The 27,180-nt window shown below is 54.3% G+C and overlaps 1 protein-coding gene across 3 annotated transcripts in view; it reads left to right on the forward strand.

Moving 5' to 3' along the window:
• ARHGEF19 (Rho guanine nucleotide exchange factor 19) overlaps positions 1 to 4,411 on the forward strand; it is a 21,942-nt gene extending 17,531 nt beyond the window's left edge. The window contains exon 16 of one of the 3 annotated variants that reach the window (XM_089900480.1): positions 2,774 to 4,411. In XM_089900480.1, coding sequence (XP_089756606.1) covers positions 2,774 to 2,877 — 104 coding nt within the window. In that variant the 3' untranslated portion in view covers positions 2,878 to 4,411. The other 2 variants (XM_089900488.1, XM_089900484.1) reach the window with 2 other exon arrangements.
• Positions 4,412 to 27,180: the final 22,769 nt, after the last annotated feature.

A 27,180-nucleotide genomic window follows, 5' to 3' on the forward strand; every position in this document is an offset into this window, starting at 1 on the left:
GCCTCCACCCCAGCCCTATTTCCCCAGCTAAAGATCAGGAGGGTCTCTGGCTGCCTCCCACTGGGCATTGGCCCTTCTGCAGAGTTTACCTCTTAACCAGAGGAGGGTGAGAGAGGGACTCTATATCAGTTAGACTGCTTTGGGTCACAATTAACAAAATATCAGATTCAAACTGTCTTAAATATTAAAGAGAATATATTAGTTCTTGGATTTTTTTCTTACAGCTTCTTTAACAAATTATCACAAACTAGATGACTTAAAACAACAGAAATTTATTCTATTGCAATTCTGACCAGAAGTCTGAAATCAGTATCATTGAGCCAAAATCCAGGTGTTGGCCGGGCTGTGCTCTGTCTCGTAGAGGAGATGTGCTCTAGGGGAGAATTGTTCCTGGCCTCTTCCAGCTTCTGGTGGCTGCCAGCATTCTATGGCTTATGGCCGCATCACTCTACTGTCTGCCTCCGCGGTCACATTGCCTTCTTTGTGTGTCTGTCTAATCTCCCTCTGCCTCCCTCCTATAAGAATACGTATGGTTGGGGCATCCCTGGTGGCGCAGTGGTTAAGAATCTGCCTGCCAATGCAGGGGACATGGCTTCGAGCCCTGGTCCGGGAAGATCCCACGTGCAGCTAAGCCCGTGCGCCACAACTACTGAGCCTGTGCGCCACAACTACTGAAGCCCATGAGCCTAGAGCCCATGCTTGGCAACAAGAGAAGCCACTGCAATGAGAAGCCTGGTCACTGCAACGAAGAGTAGCCCCTGCTCACCGCAACTGGAGAAAACCCGTGCGCAGCGGCAAAGACCCAACGCAGCCAAAAATAAAATAAATTGATTTAAAAAAAAAATAAAAGAATACATGTGGTTGCATTTGGGGCACACCCAGATAATCTCCCCATACTATAATCCTTAATTTAAATCCCATCTGCAAAGAACCCCCCTCCCCTGCCTTTGTCCTATAAGATAACATTCACAGGTTCCAGGGATTAGAATGTGGATATCTTTTGGGGGGGGGAGCATTTCTCAGCCAACTGAGAAGTGTAGTGGCAGGATGGGCTTCAGGCAAGGCTTGATCCAGTGGCTCATTGATGTCACTGACAACCCAGCTTTTTCCATTTCTCTACTCTGTTGTCCCTATAATTGGCTTCATCCTAAGGCTTCCAGGGGCTTCTTCATTTACATCCAAAATGGAGGAAGAGAATTGTCTTTGTCCTAGCATTCCCTGTCAAAGTCCTGGGATGTTTTAGACCTGCTTGGGTCACATTGCTACCTCTGGGCTGATCACGGTGGCCAAGGAATGGTGTGTGCTAATAGACCTAGCCTAAGTCATGTGCTTTATCTCTGGAACCAGGTTATATTCTCTGGACCCCCAATGGATCCCCAAGTGGAATCTGATGGCTGCTGCAAAGGAGGAGTAGGTGCTAGGGAGGCCAATATTCACTGAAACCCAAGTCACCCAAGAGAGTGGAAGGACCTGGGAATAATGAGCTTGGAGATGTGTACACACCTGAGGGGATAGGAGCATCCTTCCTCTCTCAAGAGGAGGTCATGGGGCAAAGGAAACAAATGAGTTAGGGTGGTCTGAGAGGGCAAACATGGGCAGATGGGAAGAAGCTCAGACCCATGAAGAAGGCTTTGGGAATGACTTTCTAACATGAGATGGTGCAGGGAAGGTGGAATGTATGGGCTAAGGGGACAGACATATTTGAATTTGAATGCTGGTTCATACATTTATATCCTGTATGATTTTTTTATTTTTTGGGCCACATTGGGAGTGCAGAGTCTTAACCACTGGACTGCCAGGGAAGTCCCCCGTATGATTTTTTAAAATTAATTAATTTATTTATTTTTGGCTGCATTGGGTCTTCGTTGCTGCGCGTGGGCTTTCTCTAGTTGCGGTGAGCAGGGGCAACTCTTCGTTGCGGTGCGCGGGCTTCTCATTGCGGCGGCTGCTCTTGTTGCAGAGCATGGGCTCTAGGCACACGGACTTCAGTAGTTGTGGCACGTGGGCTCAGTAGTTGTGGCTCGCAGGCTCTAGAGCGCAGGCTCAGTAGCTGTGGCGCACGGACTTAGTTGCTCCGCGCATGTGGGATCTTCCTGGACCAGGGCTTGAACCCGTGTCCCCTGCCTTGGCAGGCAGATTCTTAACCACTGCGCCACCAAGGAAGCCCCCCCGTATGAGTTTTTAAAATATAGCTTTTACTTTGGAATAATTTTAGGTTTACAGAAACGTTGCAGGATTATACAGAGAGTTCTGTATACCCCTTATGCAGTTTCCCCTAATGGTAACATCTTACATGACCATGGAACAGTTGTCAAAACTAAGAAACCAACGCTGGTACATGACTATTAACTGAACTCTAGATTTTCTTCCGATTTCACCAGTTTTTCCACTAATGTCCTTATTTTTGTTCCACGAGCCAGTCCATGTTCCCACATTGCATGCAGTTGTCACGTCTCCTTAGACACCTCTAGTCTGTGACCGTTTCTTAGTCTTTCCTTGTTTTTCATGACCTTGACAATTTTGAGGAGTTCTGGTCAGTATTTTGTTAGACTGTCCCTCTGTTTGGGTTTGTGTGATGCTCGTGACTGGGCAGGAGTTGTGGGTTTGGGGAAAGAAGACCACAGAGGTGAAGCGCCCTTCTTGTCACATCATCCCAGGAGGCACATCATGTCCCCATGACTTATTACTGGTTGTGTTAACCTTGATTACATGGTTGAGTTTGGTGTCTGCCAGCCTTTTCCACTGCGAAGTAACCATTTTCTCCTTTTCACAGTCTGTTATTTGAAGCAAGTGGAGCCCACACTCAAGTTGGGGGGAAGCCATACTCCACCTCCTGGAAGCTATATCTACATATATTATTTTGAATTCTTCTGTTAGGAAGATTTTTCCTCCTCCCACCTCCCCCTCCCCCCATTTATTTCTATCAGCATGGACCCATGCCTTTATCTATCTTATTCTTTGGGTTATAATTCAATACTAAGTTATATATTTTATTGTTCAGATTGTTCCAGCTTTGGCCATTGGGAACTCTGTCAGATGAGCTCCTGTGTCTGTGATATCCCCCATCCTTTTTTTTTTCTTTTTGAGCATTTCCTTACTTTCTGGCACACGATGCTCCAGGTTCATGTTGTATTTTCCCTTTCTCAGCACCAGAATCAGCCGTTTCTCTAAGGAGCATGGTTCCTTTTACTGAAGGGTGGTGTTTAGGAACTAAGATCTGGGCACTGGATGTGCTCATTGCTATTGAGGTGTCACTGTTTCTAGGCCCTTTCATCAGACAGAGGTAGGAAAAAAAAAAAAATATATATATATACACACACACACAAAATGTGATTTTAGGCAAGATGCATAATGGCTCTAAACCTCAGTTTCCACCTCTGCAAAATGGGGATGGTGATAATAGTACCTACTTCACGGAGCCACTGTGAAATAAAGTATGTAAGGTTGACACACTGCCTGGTCCATAAGAAATTGCAAAAAATGGTGGCTTTTATTGTGAGAGCTGCATAGCCAAAACACGGGAGCCCTTGTGAGGTGGTGAGGCCTCTGTTTCTTGAGAATTTAAGGAACTCGGAAAGTCCAGGAATGGGACTTCCCTGCACTGAGTAAAGACCAAACGGCCTCTCTGCTTCTTCCAGTGCTGAATCTGCACGGAGATAGCCAAGGTTGGCACCAGGTCGGCAAAGCAGAGGAAACAAGCTCTCCTCATTCAACCTGCCCTGGCACATCTGGCTGACACCGGAGTCTGGGCTAGGCTGCTGGGAGCTGGCGGGGGCAGGGGGTGGCTCTCTTTGGGACCGTGCTGCCGGGCAGAGAGGCAGGCTGCACAGGGTCTCATGGGGTCTACTTCAGGAAGTATATCCAGGCAAGCCATCTTGGGGGAGCCCCTCTCTCAGTGGTACCTCTGCCCAGTAGGCTGTGCCCTGGCAACTGGCCTTGGCCAAGGACCCAGGGCCCTGCCCTTGCTTGCTGCAGGGGACGGAGGGAGGTGGGGGTGCTATTGAGCAGGACAGGAGATGGGTGGGCATGTCTGGGGCAGGGGTTTTGGCCCCTGAGGCTGTCTGCTCAGCCAGTGTCCAAGCCGTGGGCTTCCAGGAGCTCATCTCAAAGGCTTCCCGCCCAGTGCCAAGCCCCTTCTGCAGTGACGGAGGGGATCCTGCTGTTCTCCACCCCCCACCAATATTTCCCAAACTCTGAACCTATTGTTTAGAAGACTTTATCCTGAAATGAATTGAGAAAGAAACTTATTCAATTGTTCATTTTTAGGGCACAGTGAGGTTTCAGGGTGAACCAGGAGCCAAGCTTCAGCCCCAGCAGGCGCTTACCTCCGGGGCAGCCAGCATGGAGCCCACAGCACAGAGATATTCACCTTTCTTTGATCATTCTCTCCCTCCCTCCTCTCTCTCCCTCTCTCCCTCTTTGTGCTTTTTTTTTTTTTTAATATAGTTTAACTTATTGCAGTCTATTTATTTTATTAAATTTTATTTATTTTGGGCTTCCCTGGTGGCGCAGTGGTTGAGAGTCCGCCTGCCGATGCAGGCGACATGGGTTTGTGCCCCGGTCCGGGAAGATCCCACATGCCGCGGAGCGGCTGGGCCCGTGAGCCATGGCCGCTGAGCCTGCGTGTCCGGAGCCTGTGCTCCGCAATGAGAGAGGCCACAACAGTGAGAGGCCCGTGTACCGCAAAAAAAAAAAAATATATATATATATATATGTTTATTTTATTTATTTATTTTTGGCTGCATTTGGTCTTCTTTGCTGCGCGCGGGCTTTCTCCAGTTGTAACGAGCGGGGGCTACTCTTCATTGCAGTGTGCGGGCTTCTCATTGTGGTGGTTTCTCTTGTTGTGGAGCACAGGCTCTAGGCACACAGGCTTCAGTAGTTGTGGCTCGGGGGCTCTAGAGCGCAGGCTCTGTAGTTGTGGCGCACGGGCTTAGTTGCTCCGCGGCATGTGAGATCTTCCCGGACCAGGGCTTGAACCCGTGTCCCCTGCATTAGCAGGCAGATTCTTAACCACTGCGCCACCAGGGAAGCCCCACTGCAGTCTGTTTAGAGTTAATTTTGTTACAGTTTATTTTTTGGCCACACCATGTGGCTTGTGGGATCTTAGTTCCCCAACCAGGGATCGAACCCGGGCCCCCAGTAGTGGAAGTGCAGAGTCCTAACCACTGGACTGCCAGGGAAGTCCCCTTCTGTGCTTCGTTCTAATCCCCTTCATGCTCCTCTCTCTCATTTGTGTCTCCTGTGGGCCAGGTGGGCTCGGACAGCCTCCTCTTACCCTAATTGGTGAGACAGACAAGTGAACAGATGCAGTGCGGGGGCTACCAGACAGTTTTGAGAGTAGGGCAGGATGTGGGGCAGCAGGAACTCTCCCACTCTGCTGGCAGTGTGTAAACTGGCACAACTACTTTGGAAAACAGTTTGGCTGCATCTGCTAACGCCAAGTACATGCCCACCCTATGACCCAGTAATTTCACTTCTTTCTTTGTTGTTGCTGTCGTTTTTTTTTTTTTAAAAAAATATATGTTTGTTTGTTTATTTATTTATTTGGGCTGCGCCAGGTCTTAGTTGCGGCATGTGGGATCTTCGTTACGGTGTGCGGGATCTTTTTTTTTTAAGTTGCAGCATGCGGGATCTTTTTTAGTTGTGGCATGCGGTATCTAGTTCCCTGACCAGGGATCAAACCTGGGCCCCCTGCATTGGGAGCACAGAGTCTTACCCACTGGACCACCAGGGAAGTCCCTTGCTTCTTTCTTTGCATATACGCCCAACAGAAATCTGTACACACGTGCCCCCCGAAACACGAACTATTTAAAATGTTCTTAGCAGTACTGTTAATTAACTGGCAAAAATACTGGAAATTACCCAAATGCTCATCAATGGTGAAATGGATAAATTCTGGTCTAGTCACACATGGGAATGCTATGAGTATTACCGTTCATGTTGGAACAGTAATGAGAATAAACCATCGGCAACTATGCATAAAGAGAGAGAGCAGCCAGACGCAAAAGGGGACTTCTTAGATAATTGTTTTTGCATAAAGTACAGAAACAGGCAAAACTAATTGAGGGGTAGAGGTCAGGGTGGGGAAGCCCTGGGGCAGTAGTAGTAACTTACGGGGGAGGAGTCTCATGATGCTGTTTATACAGGCTGTTCATTTGGGGACAATCCATTCAGCTAACCACTCAAGATCTGTGTACTTTATACCTGTGAGTAAACTTCAACAGAAACTTAACCCTGGTGGGAGGAACCCTGGGGCTGTAGGTGGGCAAATAAGGGAGCAGCCAGCTCTTACAAGGGATCAGGGCAGGCTTCCTGGAGGTGGTGTCACCCAAGCTACAACTTGAAAAGCTGAAATGGAGGTGGCAGGACAAGGACACAGCAGAGAAGAGATACCCAGGATTTGCCCTCCTCTGGGAACCAGCGGCTTGAGGAGAAGCTGTTTTCCTCAGGAAGAGAGAAGAGAGGAAGAGAGAAGAAGTCAGTGGCTCGAGTCCTTGACCTGACCTTGACTTTGGCCTGCTCCTGATTTGCTTCCATGTGAGAGGGTCCAAGGATCATTCTTGCTCCAGTATTTTTTCTGGGTTTACACGGAGGCTCAGCTTCTGATTCCAACAGAGCTTAGCTGTGATTCAGAACCTCCCAGGATTAGGAATCTATGTGGCTGGAAAATGATCCTTTCTGCAGATGAAGGAAGTTTGGTAAGAAAGGCCTTTGGAATTTGAAAGTTCATCATGGAGGCAGGAGTGGCAGGACCTGGACCTGAAATCCTTTGAGCACCTGCTGTGGGCCCGGGACAGACAGACACTCTGCCATCCAGTGACTCCAAAGATTTCCACAGCCACCTAACTCTGCAGGGCAATGGAAGGATGGGAGGAAATGCTTTATAAACTGTGAAGTGCAGTACACTTGGACAAGACCTAAAACACTTCAACACCTCACTGAATGGTTGAGCAGCCCGTGTGCATGGTGTGGATAGTTTGGGGCTGGGGCATGGTGTTGAAATTAAACCTGAAGGATGCCACCCATGAACCTGTTATTAGAGCAATGATAAAATACCAGATACCGGGCTTCCCTGGTGGTGCAGTGGTTAAGAATCTGCCTGCCAATACAGGGGGACATGGGTTCAAGCCCTGGTCTGGGAAGATCCCATATGCCGCGGAGCAACCAAGCCCGTGCGCCACAATTACTGAGCCTGCACTCTAGAGCCCACGAGCCACAGCTACTGAGCCTGCGTGCCACAGCTACCGAAGCCCGCACACCTAGAGCCCGAGCTCCGCAACACGAGAGGCCACGCAATGAGAAGCCTGCGCACCGCAACGAAACAGTAGCCCCTGCTTGCCGCAACTGGAGAAAGCCCTCGCACAGCAATGAAGATCCAACGCAGCCAAAAATAAATAAATAAATAAATTTATTAAAAAAAAAAAAAATACCAGGTACCATTTACTGACCACTTACCAAGCCCTGGGATAAGGCCTGTATGTCCATCTTCATGTTAAGTGGGTATTGTTGATTCCATTTTACAGAGAAGACTGACACTCAAAGAGAAAGGCACGGGGGACTTCCCTGGCGGTCCAGTGGCTAAGATTCCGCACTTCCACTGCAGGGGGCGTGGGTTTGATCCCTGGTCAGGGAACTAAAATCCCACATGCTGCGAGGTGCGGCCAAAAAAAAAAAAAAAAGTCCTTTAAAAAAAAAGAAGAGAGAGAAAGGCACCATGTGAGTCCAGAAACGAGAACCCCATGCAGTCTCACTGCCCTGTCCATCTTTCTAGTTGGCCTTTAGACTACAAGCTCATTCCAACCTCGGGGCTTTTGCCCTGGCTGCTCACTCCTTCTGGCATGTTCTCCCTTCAGATATTCAGGTCTGGCCCCTTCTTGTTATTCAGAACTTGGCTCAAATGCCACCTCCTCAGGAGCCCTTCCATAATCACCGTGGCATACGTGGTCTCCTTACCTCCCCTCTTGCCACTCTGGGATTCCTTGTTTGTTTATCTATTGACCTGTTGACTGTCACTGCCCCATTGGACTGTGAGCTCCACCAGGGCAGGGACCCCGGCTGTGGCCACAGTGCCGCGTGCAGCGTCTGGCACAGAGGAGACACTCAGCAAATGTTTGTTGAGGGGCTTGAGGGGATTCGAACCCAGCTCCACGTGACTCCTGAGCCTGAGGTCTCTGTGTCCCCTCGCACCTGCTCCGCCCCTCGGTTCCCACACCACCCCGCTGCTAGGAGCCACGTGGTGGCAGTGGGGCAGGGGGTGAGCACAGGTGTCCTCAGGCTGAGGATGGGGCTGCCCTGGGCACCAGGAGACCAGCTCAGCCACTGTTGCTGCCCTGACCTGGATTTGAACCTGGGCTCAGCTCTCACTTCCTGTCCCTGAGTGATCCTTCCCCATTCCAGGGTCCTTCTCTCTGGGCCTCAAGTGTCTGCCCAAGATTATATTTCTGACACTCCTCAGAGGAAGAACAAAAAGAAATGGGCCGAAACTGCAGCAGGAAGGACTCTGGTTAGACATAAAGTAGAACTTCCGAGCTGTGGGAACTGTAACAAACACCTGGGCGGGTGGAGGAAGTGGAGTTATGGAATCTCCTCCCCTGAGCAGCGTGAAGAACAGGATGAACAGTCACCTGCTGGGCTGGGGTGCCGGAGCACGGACAGGATGAATTTCGGAAGCCACTCTCAAGCTCTTGGCTCATGCGCTGCCTTGAGGGCCAGGGACCTGGTCAGGAAGGAGAGAAGGGGTCAGATGTTAGGCCCACCCGGCATTGGTGTGGGTGTGGGAGAAGGTGGAGAAAGAGGCTGAAGCGGGCAGAGGCTGTGCTTGTTTATTTAAATCAGGCAATAAGGACTTGGGAAATTTTAAGGTGCTTTAGAGTTTCCAAAGCAGGGTGTGGGGAAATGAGCACTGGAGCTGGAGTCAGGCAGACCTGGCTTTGAGTCCGGTTTTACCACTTATAAGCCATGACGCTCTAGGCAAGTTACTTCCCATTTTTGATCAATTCCCTCCCCTGTTAAATTGGAATGATAATGCAGATTAAAGGAGGTGACAGTTTGAAAAAGGACTTGACAAAAAGCATTATGATATATGCGGGATATATGGCAGACTGGGCAAGTTTTATTATGATAACAATTATGGTGGTTTTGTTTTCAGTTCAAATTATGCGCCAAGCATAAGGTCATTTCATCCTAACAACAACCCTAAATTTTTTTTTTTTTTTTTGGTCATGTCCCGTGAACCCGGGTCCTTGGCAGTGAGAGCGCGGAGTCCTAACCACGGGACCGCCAGGGAATTCCCACAATAACCCTATTTTTGTCACCCATTCAACAGAGTGAATGAGGCTCAGAGTGGTGACATGACTTGTCCAAGGTCACATAACCAGCTGGAACCTGACTCAGGACTTAAATCCCATATGATTTCAGTCCAGTATCCGGCACCCTCCCCCTGCTGCCTATGACTGACTGAGAAGGTACTTTACAAATTGTAAAATGATGAATATCATCATCATTTTTTTAAAAAAGTGATTTTGCTGCTCATTAACTAGTTTCCTCTAGAGCAGGAGTCCCCAACCCCTGGGCCATGGACTAGTACCGGTCTGTGGCCTACTAGAAACTGGGCCACACAGCAGGAGGTGAGTGGCAGGCCAGCGAGCGAAGCTTCATCTGTATTTACAGCCCTCCGCATCGCTCGTGTTACCGCCTGAGCTCCACCTTCTGTCAGATCAGCGGCGGCATTAGATTCTCATAGGAGCGTGAACCCTACTATGAACTGCGCAGACGAGGGATCTAGGTTGTGCGCTTCTTATGAGAATCTAACGCCTGATGATCCGAGGTGGAGCTGAGGCAGTGATGCTAGCGCTGGGGAGCGGCTGCAAATATCATTAGCTGAGAGGTTTGACTGCACAGAGACCATAATAAATCAATTGCTTGCAGACTCATGTCAAAGCCCTATCAGTGGGCTTTGCTGGTGGCGCAGTGGTTGAGAGTCCGCCTGCTAATGCAGGGGACACGGGTTCGAGCCCTGGTCTGGGAGGATCCCACATGCCGCAGAGCAACTAGGCCCGTGAGCCACAACTACTGAGCCTGCGCGTCTGGAGCCTGTGCTCCGCAACAAGAGAGGCCACAACAGTGAGAGGCCCGCGCACCGCGATGAAGAGTGGCCCCTGCTTGCCACAACTCGAGAAAGCCCTCGCACAGAAACGAAGACCCAACACAGCCAAAAATAAAAATAAATAAATTAAAAGAAGGCTCAACATTCAAAAAACAAAAACAAAACAAAACATCCTATCAGTGAGTGGCAAGTGACAATTAAGCTGCATCTTACCTAGTAGACTGGACATAAGCAACACACTTCGGGTGTCACTGTATCGCATCACCCCCCAGATGGGACCATCTAGTTGCAGGAAAATAAGCTCAGGGCTCCCACTGATCTCGCATTATGGTGAGTTGTATAATTATTTCATTATATATTACAATGTAATAATAATAGAAATAAAGTGAACAATAAATATAATGCACTTGAATCATCCAGAAACCATCTCCCACCACCCGCCATCCCCCTCCGTCTGTGGAAAAATTGTCTTCCACATAACCGGTCCCTGGTGCCGAAAAAGGTTAGGACCGCTGCTCTAGAGGGAGCAGAGTACTTCTCAGTCCTGCCACTAGAGGGCAGCAGAGCCCTGGACTGGGACCCAGAGGTCCTGAGGGTGGTGCCCTGCCCACTTCTCACATCCTTGGGTCTTGAGCCCTCCTGATGCTTAGCTGTGTGCTGGAGGGTAGGAGCGCAGAGCAGCGGGCTGGCCAGGGGGCAAGAGATGGCACAGCCTTTGGGAAATAGGAGCACATGCCCAGTCCTGACTTCAGTTCTGAGAGGAAAACGTCTGACAAGCAAGATGGCGGTTGGTCGTGACACCCTCCTCCAGGAAGCTCCCCGCTGACTCCCGGGCTGGGTCAGGAGCCCTCTTCTTGCCCCCATAGCCCTGGAATCCACGGCATCAGCATCACAGGGTATGTCACCTTCTCTGTGCTCCCTTTGGACGGTCGGCACCTTGAGGGCCGTGCACTCTGACTCCTTCAGGGGTCCCAGCATGGGCCGAGCACTCAGGGGTGCTTAAGGCTTATTGAATACATGTATGTGGGCAGCGGGTGTCTGAGCTGGGTTCAGAGCCCCTTCCTTCTGAGACTGCCCCGAAGGTGGAGTGAAGGGGAAGGGAGAATTCCTAAGACTGAAAGATGCTTATCTCCAGAGGCTCTGGAGACCACCCACTTGGCCCTGGGATGTCTGAATCTTTATGCCAAGGTCTTGGCTGCATAATGTGACAATAAAATCACCACCACCAGGTACTAAATGTTGTTTGTCATTTCATCCACGTTGTTTACCTCCTTAACCCCTGTGACAACCTTCCAAACAGGTTCTATATATATCTTCCAGATCTTTCAAAGGAGGAAACAGAGGCTCAGAGAGAGGAAGTGAGCTCACACAGCAAATAAGAAGCAGAGCCTCTTTGAACCCAGACCCACCCGACCCAGGGCCTTTGCTCTAACAACCACCCTCTCCCAGCTCTGCAGCAGTTCCCAGCTCAGGAAGCCCATGCATGTCCACCAGTCACCACGGTGCTCACAGCAGCCCTGCAAGGTGGGCAGATGGGGATGGGAAGCATGGGGCAGTGTCGTACCACGGTTCACTCAGACGGGCACTCAGGAGCAGCCCTTCCCAGCTCTGCATTCAGTGATGTCAGGCTGGTGCTGGAAATGAGCCATGCTGGGCGTATTTACACTACTGAAACCAGCTGCCCCCCATCCCTGTCACCACCCGACGTCAGAGCTTGTTGTTAATCCTTCACCAGCACACCCCCGGATGAATGGGAGCCCACCGAGCCTCAGAGAGAAGTGAAGATACTGAGATGCTCACAGGCCCTCTCTGCTTCCCAGCCAGGCTTCAGCCCCTCTGCCTGGCTCCCCGGAGCCTCTGCCCTCCCTCTTTGCTCACATCCTGCCTGGGTGTGGGAATGATGCAGTTTCAGCAGCTGTGCCCCTGACCCTATTATCCCCTCCGGGGCGTGACAAGTGCCTGTGACTGGCCCTGCTGGGCCCCCGCCCCTCCCTCCTCCTGCCTGTGGACTGGGCGTGCTCCTGGCCCCCCAGGTAAATCTTGTGCCCAGCGGGCAGTGGGATGCCTCGAACCCGACTTTGATATCCCTCAAGCTGTGACCCGCCAAAGAAGAGTGACACCAAATGGTGTCACATCCACCTTGCCTCAATGCCTGTCTACACCTGCCCCCCGCAGAGTGGGGTGAAGCAAGGCTTTGCGAAGGCAGGGGTGGACATGTGCTGGAAGGCTGTATTTCTCGGCTGAGGTAGTGGCTGGTGGCACTGGTCACTCAGGGCCCGGTGGCACCCTGGATTCAGCCCTACAGCCACTCGGGCTGCTGGGGGTGGTTTTGGGGTCCAAGCGTGCAGTCAGCGCACCTGGAGGTGAGGACATGTGGACGGGCTCGGGGAGGAGCACAGGGAAGGACACCCCCTTTTCCCAAACAGATGCCTCCCTCCTGGACACCCCCACCGAGTCTGCTGGTTTCCAGGAAAAGGCCGATGCAATCGCTGAGTCAACGGATTGAGGCTGGTATCACCCTGGCAGCTCTACGAGACGAACCTGTTGCTTCCAAGGCCCAGCAGGGCCTGCCCAGGATCCCCGGACCTGGCCAGGTTCCCGCTACCCACCCTGCACCATTGTTCCTACCTGGCAACCAGCCCTGCCTCTCTCGCTCTCCTTCTCTCCTGCCCCAACCTCTAGCCCAAACATCACGTCATGCCCCAAACCAGCCTCTCTCCAACTTCCCAGATGCCAGACTTGCTCGCTCTGCAGTAGGAGGGGGTGTCAGGAGACCTGGGTTTGAATTCCAGGACCACACCTACCGGCTCTGTAACCTTGGGCAAGTCCTTTTACCTCTCTGAGCCTCAGTTTCCTCACTGATGAGATGCAGGTTGTCACCCCACTGGACCTTACTGTTCAAAGGATAGAAGGGGCCCAGAGGGTGCCGTCGGGCAAGAGGTGTTCAGGGAATTAATGGCTTTTACAGACTCTCCTCCAGCATGACCTGTTTTCCCAGGGCCTGTGGGGGAGAAGGGAGCTGTGGAATCTTCTGCTCGCCCACCTCACATCCATCAGCATCAATCACCATGCTCATCATAGAGCTCCATGGTTCACTGGTGAAATGGGTTCGAGCTTCCCACCTGGGTCTCCCACCTGAGCCGGCTCTGAGTTCCTGGCATTAGCAGAGCCTGAGGTGTGGGCAGGGAATGGACACGGCCAGAGGCCACCATCTGGGCGAGGTCAGGACTTGGAAGAATCCAGCCTGTCCAAGAGGAGAGCAGACAAGACTGCCTTGTGGGGGGATTCGGAGGGGAGGCCTGGTCCTCTCCGGGGCAGCTCCAGGTGATGGCCCCCGGCCAAGGAGCCCATGCTGTAGGCTTAGCGCCCATACCCTGGTTCTCGTGTAGCACGGCACCCCTGCTCCAGACAGCGTCTTCTTGTTTTTTTGGGGTTTGGGAGGAATTAGTGAAGTTGTTCTGTAATTAGCAGTGTGGTGGGCACCATCCAGGACTCGCAAGGGGGGCTGGGAAAGAAGGGGAGAGAGCCTGGGGACCAGGATTGCTCAACAAATGACCGGTGAAGCGGGAGGAGTGGGAAGGGAGTGGTGGATTGAACAGAGTGAATCTGAATGAATAAGTGAGTGAGTGAATTAATGAATAAGCTAATGTCTAAACAATATTAGCAAACACTTACGTAGCTCTCGCTACATGCCTGGCGTTGTTCTAAGCCCTTTCCTTGTCTGTACTAACTCAGTCTTCACAAAAGTAAGCTGTCTTACTACCTCCATTTCATGGAGGCACAGAGAAGTTAAGTAACTTACCCCAAGTCTTACAGATGGTAAGTGACTGAGTTGGGATTGAACCCATACAGGCTGGCTCCAGAGTCTCCTGATACCAAATGGGAGCACAGCCCCAGGACTAGGAGGAGAGTTCATAGCTGAGTGGTGGGAAGCTGGATTTTGCAGTCTGGACCTTGAGACTTCAGACTTCACATTATTTCATAGGTCGTTCATTCATTCATTCCACATATCTGCTGGCCACTCACTCACTCACTCATCCATTCACTGAGTGCTAGCTCTGGGAAAAGGAGGGGTGAGAATTATGATTCTGTTCTGCCCTGGCAAAATGTGTCCTTCAGGGCTCAGCTCAGGTGCCACCTCCTCCAGGAAGCCTTCTCTGATTTCCTCTGCAGAGGCTCCTGGGCTTCCCTCAGTATTATCTTCCCCCTGCGCCTGCTTCCCCCTCTAGTAGGGCAGTGCTTTAGTCTCTGAATTCTTGGTATACCATTGGTGCTCAATAAAAGCTTGATGAAGCAACTTGTTGCTGCTGGGCCTCCTCCTGAGTACTGCCAGCACCCTGCTCTCTGCTGCTTCCTCTCCTCACTCCAGCCAGGATGCTCCAGTGTCTGGGCACACCCCCCAAAAGACTTTCCCATCCTGCTGGTGAGTGGAAACTCCCCAGGCACTGGTTCCAGCCAGGGGCCATGATCAGCAGGGGTGGGATTCACCCCTGCCTCGGGAGGGAGGGAACTGGGCCCGCCCTAGCTCAGCAACCAACAGCAGCCTCTTCCTTTGCTGGCTAAATGTTTGTTTTCAAATTCCTGAGGCCCGCATCACCTCTCACCCCTGTCCCCACTGGCCCCTGGCCTGGCTTTGCTTCCTTCCTCCCCTTACTTGACCAGGCTGGTTTGCCCTGGGGAGCTGGGCCAAGCCTGTCTCTCCTGCTGCCCACCAGCTAGGGCCCGAGCCTTGAACTGGCTGACTGGGGAACCCAGAGATTGGGGCATGAGACAGGGAGCTCAGGAGCCCTCCCCAGCTCCTCCGCAGAGAGTATGGAAAGGCCAAATCTTTTCGCTCTTCAGGGAATCACAGGCTGGTAGCCAGAACAAGTTACTGGGTTAGTCGGGTTGGGCAGGCCTAGGCCTGGCTGAGGAGGCCCAGCACAGGTCAGACCTAATTCAAACCCTCCCCAGCTGGGAGTCTTGAACAAGTAGTGTGGTGGGTCTCAAACTTGAACTCTTGTGCCTCAGAATCACCCAGGAACCTCGACAAAAATACAGACTCCTGGGCCCCATCCTCTGACTTTCTGATTCAGTGGATCTGAGGGAGAACCCGGGGATCTGAATTCGGAGCATGCTTCCCTGGTGATTCAGAGGCAGGAGGCCCACACTGCTGACACACAGTGGTGAAAAGCTTGAAGAAGACAAAGCCAGGTTAGACAGACAACCATGGGTTCTAACCCCAGCTCTACCATTTACCTGTCCTACGACTGACCTTTGAGAACTGTACCTTCCAGTTCAGTGGGCACTAGCCACAGGTGGCTATTTACATTTAAATTAATTGAGATGAAATCAAATTCAAGCCAGTTCCTCGGGGGCATTGGCCACAATTCCAGTTCTCAGGAGCCCTGTGTGGCTTAGTGGCCACCATATGGCACAGAGCAGATATAGAACACTGCCATCCAGCCATCACTCCATCCACAGAAAGTTCTCTTGGACGGCACTGTTACAGAATGTCAGCTCCACGAGGGCAGAGATAATCATTTGCTTTGTTCCCTGGTGTCCAAGATATACAGCATAGTGCCTGGAACATAGTTGGAGATCCATAAATACTTTTTTAGTTGATTTTTTATTGTGTTAAAATATACCACATATGATGAAAAATTGACCATCTTACCCATCTTTATTCAGCTCTGTGGCATTAAGTATATTCACATCGCTGTGCAACCATCACCACTATTCGTCTGCAGAACTTTGTCATCATCCCAACTGAAACTCTGTCCCTATGAAACAGTAAATCGCTATCGATAAATATTTTTTTAATAAATGGGTGATCTTGGTCACCTCCCTGCTCTGAGCTTCAGCTTCCTTACCTGCAGAATGGGTGTCATACGAGTTCCCATCTTGCAAGTCTGTAAAGGTTAAATGAGATCTAGAGCGTGTGTTTAGCACAGACCCTGATGCAGACTAAGTGCTCATTAAATGTTCGCTTTTGGGGCTTCCCTGGTGGCGCAGTGGTTGAGAGTCCGCCTGCCGATGCAGTGGACGCGGGTTCGCGCCCCGGTCCGGGAGGATCCCACACGCCGCGGAGCGGCTGGGCCTGTGAGCCATGGCCGCTGAGCCTGCGCGTCTGGAGCCTGTGCTCCGCAACAGGAGAGGCCACAACAGTGAGAGGCCTGCGTACCGCAAAAAAAAAAAAAAAAAAAATGTTCGCTGTTACTGTGTTATTGCCCCATCGGGCAGTCTTGCCTGAGTATCCCACAACTCCCTGCTCTCTGAACTCTCCATTCAAGTAGACAGAAACAGGGACCACTGTTGGTGTGAATGACATGGGTGTTTTTGTCTCCAGGGCGTGAGCCGCTGTTGCCTTTGTGTCCTCAGCCAGGCTAGCTACCCTGATGACCGTCACTTCCAGCTGCTTCACCAACAGCTGTCCTGGGACCCTGCAACACCCCCTGAAATGCGCGGGGAGTTGGAATAAACCCTTACAGACGATGTCAAAGTACAGATGGGAAGGCTGAGGCCCAAGGTCACATAGGAAGGCAGAGGCAGAGCCACGGCTCAGAGCAGGAATGCTGATCCTAATCTTTTCAAGACACTACCTGACTGGCACATGGGAGCCACTAACTGAATGAATGGATGGATGAATGAATGAATGCTGTCAGGTGGATGAGCCTTGTTCTGCAGCTGAAGAAACAGGCTCAGGGAGGTTAAGTGAGGTGCTTGGTAAATGTTTATGGAATTGATCGCATAGTGTCAGAGGGCAGGGCATACTGGCCAGGCACCTTGAACCCTGCAGTACCTTTAATCGCTGCCCCCAAGGGACAGCCAGGACAGTCTGTTGATCTGGACAGGAAGTTATAATGGTGGAGTAGAAAGAGAAGCTATCTTCTTGGCATCATGAAGGAAGGAAGGAATTTCTTTGGTTTTGGAGTCAGACAGGCTCAGATCTGTCACAGATCTTGAGACAAGGGAGCAGTCTTGCTGAGCTCTCAAACTTTCTAAGCTTGGGGCCCTCCTGAGACATTATAAAAGCTGTGGCCTCCAGCCAGTGGTGAGCTGGTAAATGTTTACCAACTGGCCCTCTCAAAGGAGAAAATAAATGCTCTGGTTTGCCTCATTTGCTGATTGCTATGGTGTAGATGCTTCCACTCACGGTTATTTCAAGGTACCAATGAAAGCTGGCTCACAAAATTCATGAAATGTTAACAACGCGCTCTCCCTGAGCCAGAGGAGCCACAGCTCCAGCACGTCAGGCCAGGCTCTTCCCCTTCCCGTGCCTCATCTTCCTCGGCTGTAAAGTGGAGGTGCTGATGGCTCCTACCTGCAGGGCTGTCGTGAGGATGAAATGGGTTGTTTCTACGCTCCAACCCAGAGGCTGGGAGATCAGCAAGTCTAGGGGGGGCACCGTGGAAGGTCCCACCTTCCAGCCCTGGCTGGGGCGTGTTGAGGGGGCCCAGAGGGCAGCCAGGAGCCTCAGCTGTGGGAGACCGGCACCTCATCCCCTTCCCACCCCTGGACTCCTAGGCAGCCTATCCTTCCTTTCTGATTCCCGGCCCAAGGATTCCTGGGTTGCCCAGTGGAGGTGACCACGAAGCCCCCCGCCCTTCTGTTTGGGCCACTTCCGGAAGCGGGTGGAGCAAGGGGGTGGGCAGAGCAGCTCAGTGGTGACAACAGAGTTTGCCCAAACCTGGAAAGACAGGCTCATCTGCCCGAGTCTGGCTAATCCCCTCCTTTTACCCTGGCTTAATTCCTGTACCATGGGAGGGGGGAGGAATTCCCCTCTGCCACCCATGCAGCCCCTCCTATCCCTACCTGAGGGCTGGCAGGACCCTGGGCACCCAAGGGAGCCCTCCTTTGACAATGGGGTACCAGATCACGGTGCCATGCCCCACTCTGCATCTCTCCTCTTGGTTTTGGCATCTAAGGCGCCTGCATCCAGGGGCAGTGAGCCTGGCAGCTAAGGGGAGCTGATCATGTTGAGAAGGGTCCTTCTCACTTTGGGAGGGAAGACTGCATTCCCGGCCAGGTGTTCTAAAAGATTCTTTGTAAAGAATAGGAGAACACAGCAAAATATTAGGGCAGAAAGGGACCTAAGGCAAAGACAAGCCTTCTGCTGCAAAGATGGGGAAACTGAGGCCAGGGAGGGGAAAGGTCATGTTCATAGTTGCACAAGGACTCAGAGGCTGAGCTGGGACCTGGACCCGGTCCCTGGATGGACAGCCTCTTTTTTGCTACCTGGTGAGTGGTGGAAGGGGCTGGAAGGTAGTGGCGCAGGAACACGGCTGTGCTGGGGGGAAAGGGTGACCAGCCAAGGCCTACAATTTCCCTCTTGCTGGTGACCACCCTCCTACAAGCCCCAGGCCCTGAGAAGTGGAGTGAAGGTGAGTCTGGGGGTGGAACACTCCCCTTCCTGAGGTGTAGATGCTGCTGCCTGCGGGTGGGGACCTGGGTCTGCCCAGCTTTGCCCTTAATTCCCTGTGTGGCCTTGGGCAATTCATGGTCCCTCCCCGCCCCCCACCCTTGACACCAGTCTCTCTGGCAGCAAAATTGGCGGTTCGGACCAGACCAGTGGTTGAAAACTTGTTTTAAGCTGCAGAATGATTGTCTAGGTGCCTGGTATAGAAAACAGACACAAGAGGGACAGAGCTGGGGAAGCTGGGGTTTGAAGAGGGGCCGACAGCAAGAGGGTGGAGGATTGGGGTCCTGGAGCCTCAGCTACTCAGACACCAGGGGAGGGGACTCAGCCCTCCATGGCACCCCCTGGGGATTGCACCTGTAGGGAGGGGTGGGGTGCTGGGTCTTGGGCCACACCCCAAGGGAGGGAGTCTGGTACCACCCTCGACCCCTGAAAGAGATGGAGAAAGACAGAGAAGTCAAGAGATAGAAAGACAGAGATAGACAGAGACAGAGACAGAGGCAGGGAGGCAGAGTGAAATAGAGCAAGACAGAGAAAAACAGAGAAAGGGAGGCCCCCAAAAGAGAAATATTCGAGAACGAAATGGAGAGAGAAGGAGAGGGAGAGAGGGGGAGGGGGAGAAGAAGAGACACATGTTTCCACTCAAAGTTCTTTTTTGTTTAAAATTAAACCGACCCAACAGTCTCTGCTGCTGACGGTTGGCTGGAGCCCAGGCCCTAGGCAGAGCGCACCCACGGGCCTCCTGGCCCCCTGCCTGGGAACTCAAGTCATAGCTGCCTGGGGCTCTGCTCTCAGCCACCTCTGACACAGAGCCTCGTCCCCTGGCACCGCTCAGGCCTGAGGGGCCCAGGAGGGACCCCAGAGCAGGCGGGGCCCCTGAGGCTTCTCCCAGATATCCCCCCAAGGGGGCTGCCCCTGCCAGAGCTTCGCGGTCATTCCGGGCTGGGAGCAACCAACCACCATGAGGCCTGAGTCCGAGGGCCAGGCGGGGCAGTGTGGCCAGGAGGAGGGACAGGTTCAGGCTCGGCATTAACTTGGGGCCTGGTCAGCAGGGGTCCCTGCAGCCCTGGGTCGAGGGCACCTGGCTGGGAGTGACCCGTGTGCCATGGGGACCATGGAGGGTATTATGCGAGGAAGAGCAGGCGGGGTGGGTCGGGGGCCTTGTCTCCCAGCACACCTGGCCAGGCTTGCTCAGAGCCCCTCCATCTTGCACGCACATATTTTGCACTCAGACCCCAAATTTTGGTCTGGCCTAAGCCCCAGGGACCCAGGCAGGAGTGAAGCTAGTCTGAGAGCAGCTAGCGTTTGTAGGGCACCTAAGGGGCCCCAGAAGCTGCCAAGCGCTGAATGCAGCATCTCATTTAATCCTCACACCCCATGAGGTTGGAGCCATTATAACATCCGTCCACTTTACGGATCACGAAACCGAGGCTCAGAGGAGTTAACACGCTTACCCAAATCTTTTAATGAGTAAAATGTGGGATTTGAACCCGGATTTGCTCACCCACCACAGCCCCACACCCTGGGACAGTGGGGAGCTTCTGGGGTGTGGAGCCACCCCCTGGCATCCCAGGGCCCGTGGAGGGGGCACCCTCCACCCTCAGGCCCAGGCTCCTGTCCCTTCCGGAGCTGAGAGAGGCAGGTCTGAGAACAACTGATCCCTGGGGTTTTGTTCTTGGCACAAAGGCATCCGGACCCAGGCTTAGTGGTGAATGGCGAGGGGCCCGCAGCCCCTCCCGTGGGCAGGCCTGGCAGGCTCTGCTCCTGCCTGCTTCCCCACAGCCTGGGAGCCCTCAGCTTCCTATTCAGAACCCTGGCTCAGCCACCGACAGGAGTATCAAAGGCAGGCAAATCTGGGGGGATTAAAGGAGGCAGTGAGAGGCTGGGGGTGCTGGGGAGGAGCTGGGGACACTCACATGGGACTCCGTACTATGTGCTGGGCACCCCCTGATCTCACGTAGTCCTCATGGCCAGCGGCAGTGTAGGTAACGATGGGAATTGGAAGGCCAGAGAGGGAAGGGACTTGCCCAAGTTCACACAGCAAGTCGGAGGCAGAGCCAGGCTTCAAATCCAGGTGACCCAGCTCCCACGCAGGGCTTTTTTCATGAAACAAGTTTCCTCTGTGCTTAAGACACCCCTGTCCTGTGGCCTCTTCCAGAGACAGAGAAAAGGGCAAAGGCAGGCAGAGAGAGGACACACCAGCTGGCAGAAGGGAGGAGAGAGGGGCTCTCCTAGGGGAAGCTTCCCCTCCTGAGCGCCTGAGGGGGGCGCTGGGGAACGAGGGCTGCAGTGCCGCCTGGACTGTGCCCAGTCTGGTAGAAGAGCCGAGGAGGGACAGGGGACCCCACGAGGCCGGAGTGCCAGGACGAGGGGAGATGAAAGCCCAGGGCTTCCCCACCCAGAGCCTCCTGTACCAGGTCTGCCCCCGGCCAGTGTGAGGAGTGGGGCCTGGGGGTCCTCACTGACCTGGGACTCAGACTCACCTGGGAGAGAAGGGAGTGCGGGTCTCAACAGTGGGGGCTCTGGGTGGGTATAGAGGATGAGGGGAGCAGTTGGACCCTGAGGTTCTGCCCTGCCGTGTGACGTCAGGGAGGTGAAAATCCCTCTCTGGGCCTCATTCTCCTTCTAGGGCCCCAGAGCCAGAAGACCTCCTCATTCTGTCATGGCGATGTGGGCTTGATGCCTGAGGGCCCCCTTCACTGAATCCTCCGGTGAGGCAGGCTTGTGCTAAGGCCTGGACCTGCGTTCTTTCATCCAATCCTCACAGCAGTTGCACCAGAATCATTTTCCCCCCACTTGACAGATGAGGAAACTGAGGCTCAGAGAGGCCTTGTCCAAGGTCACACAGCTCATAAAGATTTCAGAGCCTCGCGACCTCACTTTGGCCCCCGGTCTCAGATGCCAAGCTCTGGGCTGGGATCCCAGCAGGCTGGTCCCAGGGCCTGGGCAGTTGTAAGGCCCTGCGCCTCTGTCTGAGGCCCCCTCCTCCCTCCCGGTGCCAAGGTGGTAGAGCAAGGTGCTGACCTGCCCCCAGTTGCAGGCACCCCCAGGAATGCCGCTGCATTCCTGTGGTGCGGGTGTGGCGGCCCGCGGCTCTGTTTGCCCGAGGCCTGTGCTGGTTGTTAAGCAAGTCCCAGCTCCAGGCGCTGAGTCAGCAGGCCGCGCAGCCCTGTCACTCCCAGCAAACCCCCATCACCAGGAAGGTGGTGGCAGGAGGGGAGGAGGAAGCTCTGCTTCCCTTGCAGGGGGAGGGGGGTGGGGGGAGATGCCTTAGTGGCGGAAGTCGGGCTGAGTCCTGCGTGGGGAGCTAAGAGGCTCCCTGCAAAGGAGTTGGGTCAGTGGAGCTCAGGGCCCAGAGTGAGGACTTCAGACCCGAGTGGGGGCATCTAGGCTTTCAGTATCGCCTTCCATATGCCGGGCTCCACGCCGGCTGCTTTGCCAGGTCTCTTATCTCCTCTAATAAAAGTGACTCACTATGCTTATCCTCCATTTTTCATATGGGGAAACTGAGGGGCAGCCAGGTCCTTAGTGAGCAAAGGGCAGGGCCAGGCCTGTGACTCAGAGCCTTGCTCACTGTGCAGGGTGGTCGGGAGGGATCCCCTGTTCCCCCAGGCCTGGCCTCGTGCGCCTGGACCAGCCCCTCCCGCTCTGGGGCCTCAGTTTCCCCCGTCTCTGCTGGGATCAGCGAGGGTCTCTCCAAGCCCTGATGGGGAAGGGAAAGCGGGGGCCCGCCACGTCCTCCTCAGTGCTATTTGCTCTTGATTAGGGACAAGTCACTTCCGCTGGCTGGCCTCACCCTCCAGGCCAGCCTTTGATCTCCTGGCGGTGCCTGCCTTCAGATTCCCTTTATCTTTATGGGTAATGCCCCTGGGCACCACCCTCACTCCCCCCATCCCCCACTGGCACCCAGAGGGCAGAGGGGGGCGCACCCAGGAGAAACAAGAGTGGTGGTGGGAAGAGCCTGGGTCAAGAAGGGCCGGGACGTAGAAGCGTCTCGGACGTTGGCCTCACGGTGCCAGCTCTGCTCCCCGCCGGGTCTCCCTTGGAACGGAACCGGCGGGTTGTGGGCAATGGGAGACAGGATGGGACAGACGGGTGGGGCGTGTGGGGGGCGGGGTCAGGAGGCCAGGAGTTTCGATGGCTGGTTTTGGTGGCGTTTGATAAGAGAAGGAAGGGGTGGTCAAAGTCCGTGGGAGCCGGGGTGGGGGCAGGAGACATGGTGGGGTGGGAGAGGGGCAGTGGGTCTGATTCCCAGCCTGCCTGCCAGTTTATGCCCCACCGCCCGAGGCCTCAACCTGGGTCTGAGGACCTGCTGCCCCCTGCCCTGCCTCCCCTCTCAGGCTTGGGGGGAGGGGACTTGAACAGATGGCAATGATTTGGGGGCCCAGGGCTGAAAGAGGCCGTGTCTGTGGGGCCTCCTCTGACATGTGCGCCCTGAGCTGATGGGCTGGGCTGGGGGGGTCCCTGTCTGATGGGGGAAGGCTTGGCCCCTGCCCTGGGAATATCTCTCCTCCAATGAAAGAGACACAGCCCCTGCCCTCAGGGAGCTCCTCGTCTCGGGAGAGGGCACACAGGCCGTTCCTGGAAAAGCATCCCGCCAACTGCTGGAGGACCTATTGTGCCCTTCCCCTGGGGGATTCACAGTCTGAGGGCAGAGGGAGGCAGGCGGGCACGGCTGCGAACGAGCAGGCCTGTGTGGAGTCCAACCCCTTCACCTGCTGGGTCTGGTCAGGCCAATTTGGAGGCGAGGAAGACAGGGCAGGGCCCAGAGACACCCCCACCCGCACCAGGGATCAGCCTGAGGTCAGGCCCAGGCTGGGGGGGGGGGGTCTCTGCCAGACTGGCCCCGGGGCACAGGTTCGGGCTGTGACATGAGGTGGATCCGCTGTGCAAAACAGTTATTACCGCTGCTCCTCTAGGCCCCGGCGAGAGAGGGAGGCTCTATTACAGGGATGGAGCTGCAGGCAGTCCTCCCTCCTCATCCCACCCCACCCTGCCCACCGCAAGCGGGCACACACACACACACACCCGGGCACAGACACGCACATCTGTGCGCACACGCAGCCAGACATGCTAGTTGTATGATTTTGAGCAAGTCCTTTCACCTCCCTGAGCCTCAGTTTCTTCAGCTGTGAAATGCGGATCATAACAGCTCACATGGCTGGCACCTCCCTCCCCCACCCGTACTCTGGGACACGCAGACGTGGGCACATACGCGTCCTTACACGCTCACGTGGGCACCCACATGAGCCCACACGGCCCTGCTCAGAACCCCCCCAACTCACATGCAGTGTGCCCACACACCCTTGCTTGTGAATCTTCTCACAAGTACAAGCAGTTGGGGGACTGCGGCAGGGTCTCCAGGACCGCAGAGGGAACCCTCACCCCCCACCAGCAGCATTCTGTCTCTGGGGTGGACCCCTAAGTCAGCCATGCCCCAGGCAGGGTGCCCAGGCTCAGTGCCCCCTGCTCTCTCTCCTGGGTTAATGCCCATTTGGCCAGGGGGAGGTTGTGTGTGAGAGACACATAGATCTGGCTTCAAATGTCAACTGCCCCGAACCTTGGCTTCCTCGTCTGTAAAGTGGGGAAGTGCAAATGGTCATTGAGAGGCCACAGGGCAGGAGGTGCATCCATGAGATGATCTATACCAAGTGTGACATGTGTAAGGTGCCCAGGATACAGCAGATGCTCCATAAACCCTGGTTGGGTTGCCTTGGGGCAGCAGCACCTACGTGGCATGTGGAAGAGAACAGATATGATCAGGTGTGATCCACAAGCCTGTTATGTTCCAGGCTTTGAGCTGGGCACTGGGGCCTCAGATTTAAAACAAAGCAAAACCAAACCAAACCTTGTTCCCTTCCTTCCCTCAAGGTGCTCACCCAATACTGCGGATGACGGATGACGTGTCAACGGTCAGTTCCAAGTCAGTATGAGGTGTGCTGGGAGACAAACACAGAGGCAGCAGGGTGTGAGGGGAAAGAGTAGGGGTGCCACTTTTCAGGGGGTGACCTTAGTCAAGTGATTGTCCCTTTTTGAACTCAGTTTACCCGCTCATAAAATGGGCGTGAAAATAACCGGCTCACTGTTGGTTACGTGCTGGGCACGAAGCAGAAGGGATGATAATTCTGGGGTGATTACTACCTGGGAGGCGGCCCCTGGGCCCCTTTCTCCCCTTCCAAGCCTGTGCTGGGGAAGGGTCTGGGGGTCTCGGATGAGGCTGTCTGTTTCCATGGTGGAGCCTGCACTTTCCTCACCAGGAACCCAGTCCTGTGGAGCCCAGATCTCAGGGCACGGGGAGGGGCTGGGGCAGACCCCTGGGATGCGCTTGGCCATGGACAGACATAGTCAACCAACTCAGCCACTGGGGTCTGCACATTTCTCGTGACCACAGACCTGGGGAAGTGGCAGAGGCGTACTGGACCTTAGGAGCACTTGGTCTAATGGGAGAGGCAGGAACCCCCCTCTACCCTCCCTCCCCCCAACACCCAGTCAGAGGGGGGGAGGCAGTATACCAAGTCACCCTCATGATGACCTAAGTCTCTTCGGAATGTCGAAGCTGGGGGGTTCCTTCAAACCTCTCTCGAATCTCCAGGGGCTTGGCCTGGAGAGACCCACTCAGGATCACAGGGGCGGGACTCACGTGGGGCGGGACTCACGTGGGGCGGGACTCACGTGGGGCGGGACTCACGTGGGGCACGTGCGCAGAGTGGGTGTGTCTTGTAGGCACCGGGACAAACCGGAGCTTGCATGCCCTCTAAAGACCTTCGAAGCCAAGATTTTACAGGCAGCCCTCCAGACCCACCACCCCCAGACAAGTCTGTGATCTAGTTCCTGCCCTTGGCTGGTCAGCTGGTGAACCCCATCCCACCTTCCCTTTTTACAGATGGGGAAACTGAGACCAGAACCAGGAGGTAGTTTTCCAGCTGTGAGACCTGGAGCAGACCTCTGCCAGCCTTAGTTTTCTCCTTTGCCTCAGGCACAGGGCTGGTGTGAGGACAAAAGGAAATGGATGTGCAGCACTAACCTAGTGCCTGGCACAGAGATAAAAACTCAGCGAATCTCGCTGTGACTTATTACTAATTATTATCGTTGTGAAGCACCAGTGAGGCCCTAGGCTACTTTTATTTTTATTTTTTTTATTTTTTATTTTCCTAGGCTACTTTTAAAGGCTAGGGTGATGAGGCTTGGGGAGGAGGAGCGCCTGGGACTCTAAGGCAAGAACAAGCAAAGCTCGCACCGCACCGGAGCGCGTGGGCCCGGATGCCCCGTCCCCTGTCGCCGTCCCCAGGGCCGCCCTTGTTTCCATGGCGACGGGGGCCGCCCCTCCCGGGCCCCCGACCCCTTTACGAGGCGCAGAGGCGGTTCCTCGCAGCGGGGAACGGGCTCGGGCCAGCAGTAAAGCGCACGCGGCAACCCTCAAAGGCTGCACCTGCGGGGCTGGCAGCCCGGGCGGGCGGGGTGCGAGACGGGCGCGGGGGTGGGGGATGCTGGGCCGCACCGCCCCCCGCCCCACCCCCGCTCCCTGCCCCGGCCCCCTTAATTCACTGCCTCGCTCCCGGGCAGGTGGGCGCCGGCCCCTCAGGGAACCGGAGTCCAACCCCCGCCCCCCTCGGCCCCCGGCTATTGTCTCGCTCCGCCTTCCCCTCTCTCCGGCCTACTCTCCGGCTCTCTCCTCTCCACGTGGCCCGGGCTCCTTCCGGGCTTTTCCGGGCTCTCCCGCAGCGTCCACCTCTGTCTCAGCGCGTCTCTGTCTCTCGGAAGCTGGAGAGGAAGGGGAGTGCCCTCGGATGGAGATGGATGGGTGGCCCCAGTCTGGGACGCCAGGGATGGCGGGTGCCTGGGCCCCCAATCTTTGGGGCACTGGTCAGGTACCTCTTAAGGAATCAAGAGATAAGAATAGAGGTTGGATTGTTTTTCATATTATGTACTTATTTTTGCATAGGTCACTGATGCATGTGGTGAAATTGTCAACTGCAACAGGAAGAATACACAGTACAATAGCCCCCCCCCAGGTCCCCACCAAAGTTCCCAGTTTCCACACACACACGCACACACACACACACGCTGCTCAAGGCAGGGCTGTGTCCAAGTCTCTGGTCCCCTCATGCTCAGCGCAGGATTCGACACAACGCGTGTCAGAGGTCACAGAGCTATCTACTGATGGGAGCATGTGTGTGTCTGTACACACACACACACACACACACCCTACCTAGGGCTTGCTGGGAGCACCTCAGGGGGTCCAACCAGGGAATATGTGAGTGGTGGCAAGTTTGGACAACTGGCTGGGGCATGATGGATGGGATGGCAGACAGATGGATGGATGGATGGGCTGGTGGAAAGATAGACACACAGGAGCTGCCAGGAGGTGACTACCTGGCTGGGAAGGGCTGGCTGGGAAGTGATGGATGGGACACAGAGAGGGCTGTGAGGGGCTGGGCCCATTGGGGAATGAAGGAAGGAAGTAAGGATGGATAGAGGGACAGACAGGCTGACAGATGAGGGAGACAGATGAGGAGTGGGGGAGGGGTGCATGGGGGGTGGACGAGTGATGAGAGACCCTGCTGAGAGAGGGGACAGGGTCTCGCTGGGGAGGTTGTTCCAGAGATGATGCATAGGACTGGGTGAGGATGGATGCTCACTGCTGGGCTGGCTACAGACAGGCGGACAGACAGAT

This window comes from Delphinapterus leucas, chromosome 1 (assembly GCF_059928025.1).
Source record: "Delphinapterus leucas isolate spDelLeu-1000000601 "Yukka" chromosome 1, BTC_Dleu_Yukka2, whole genome shotgun sequence".
NCBI lineage: Eukaryota > Metazoa > Chordata > Mammalia > Artiodactyla > Monodontidae > Delphinapterus > Delphinapterus leucas.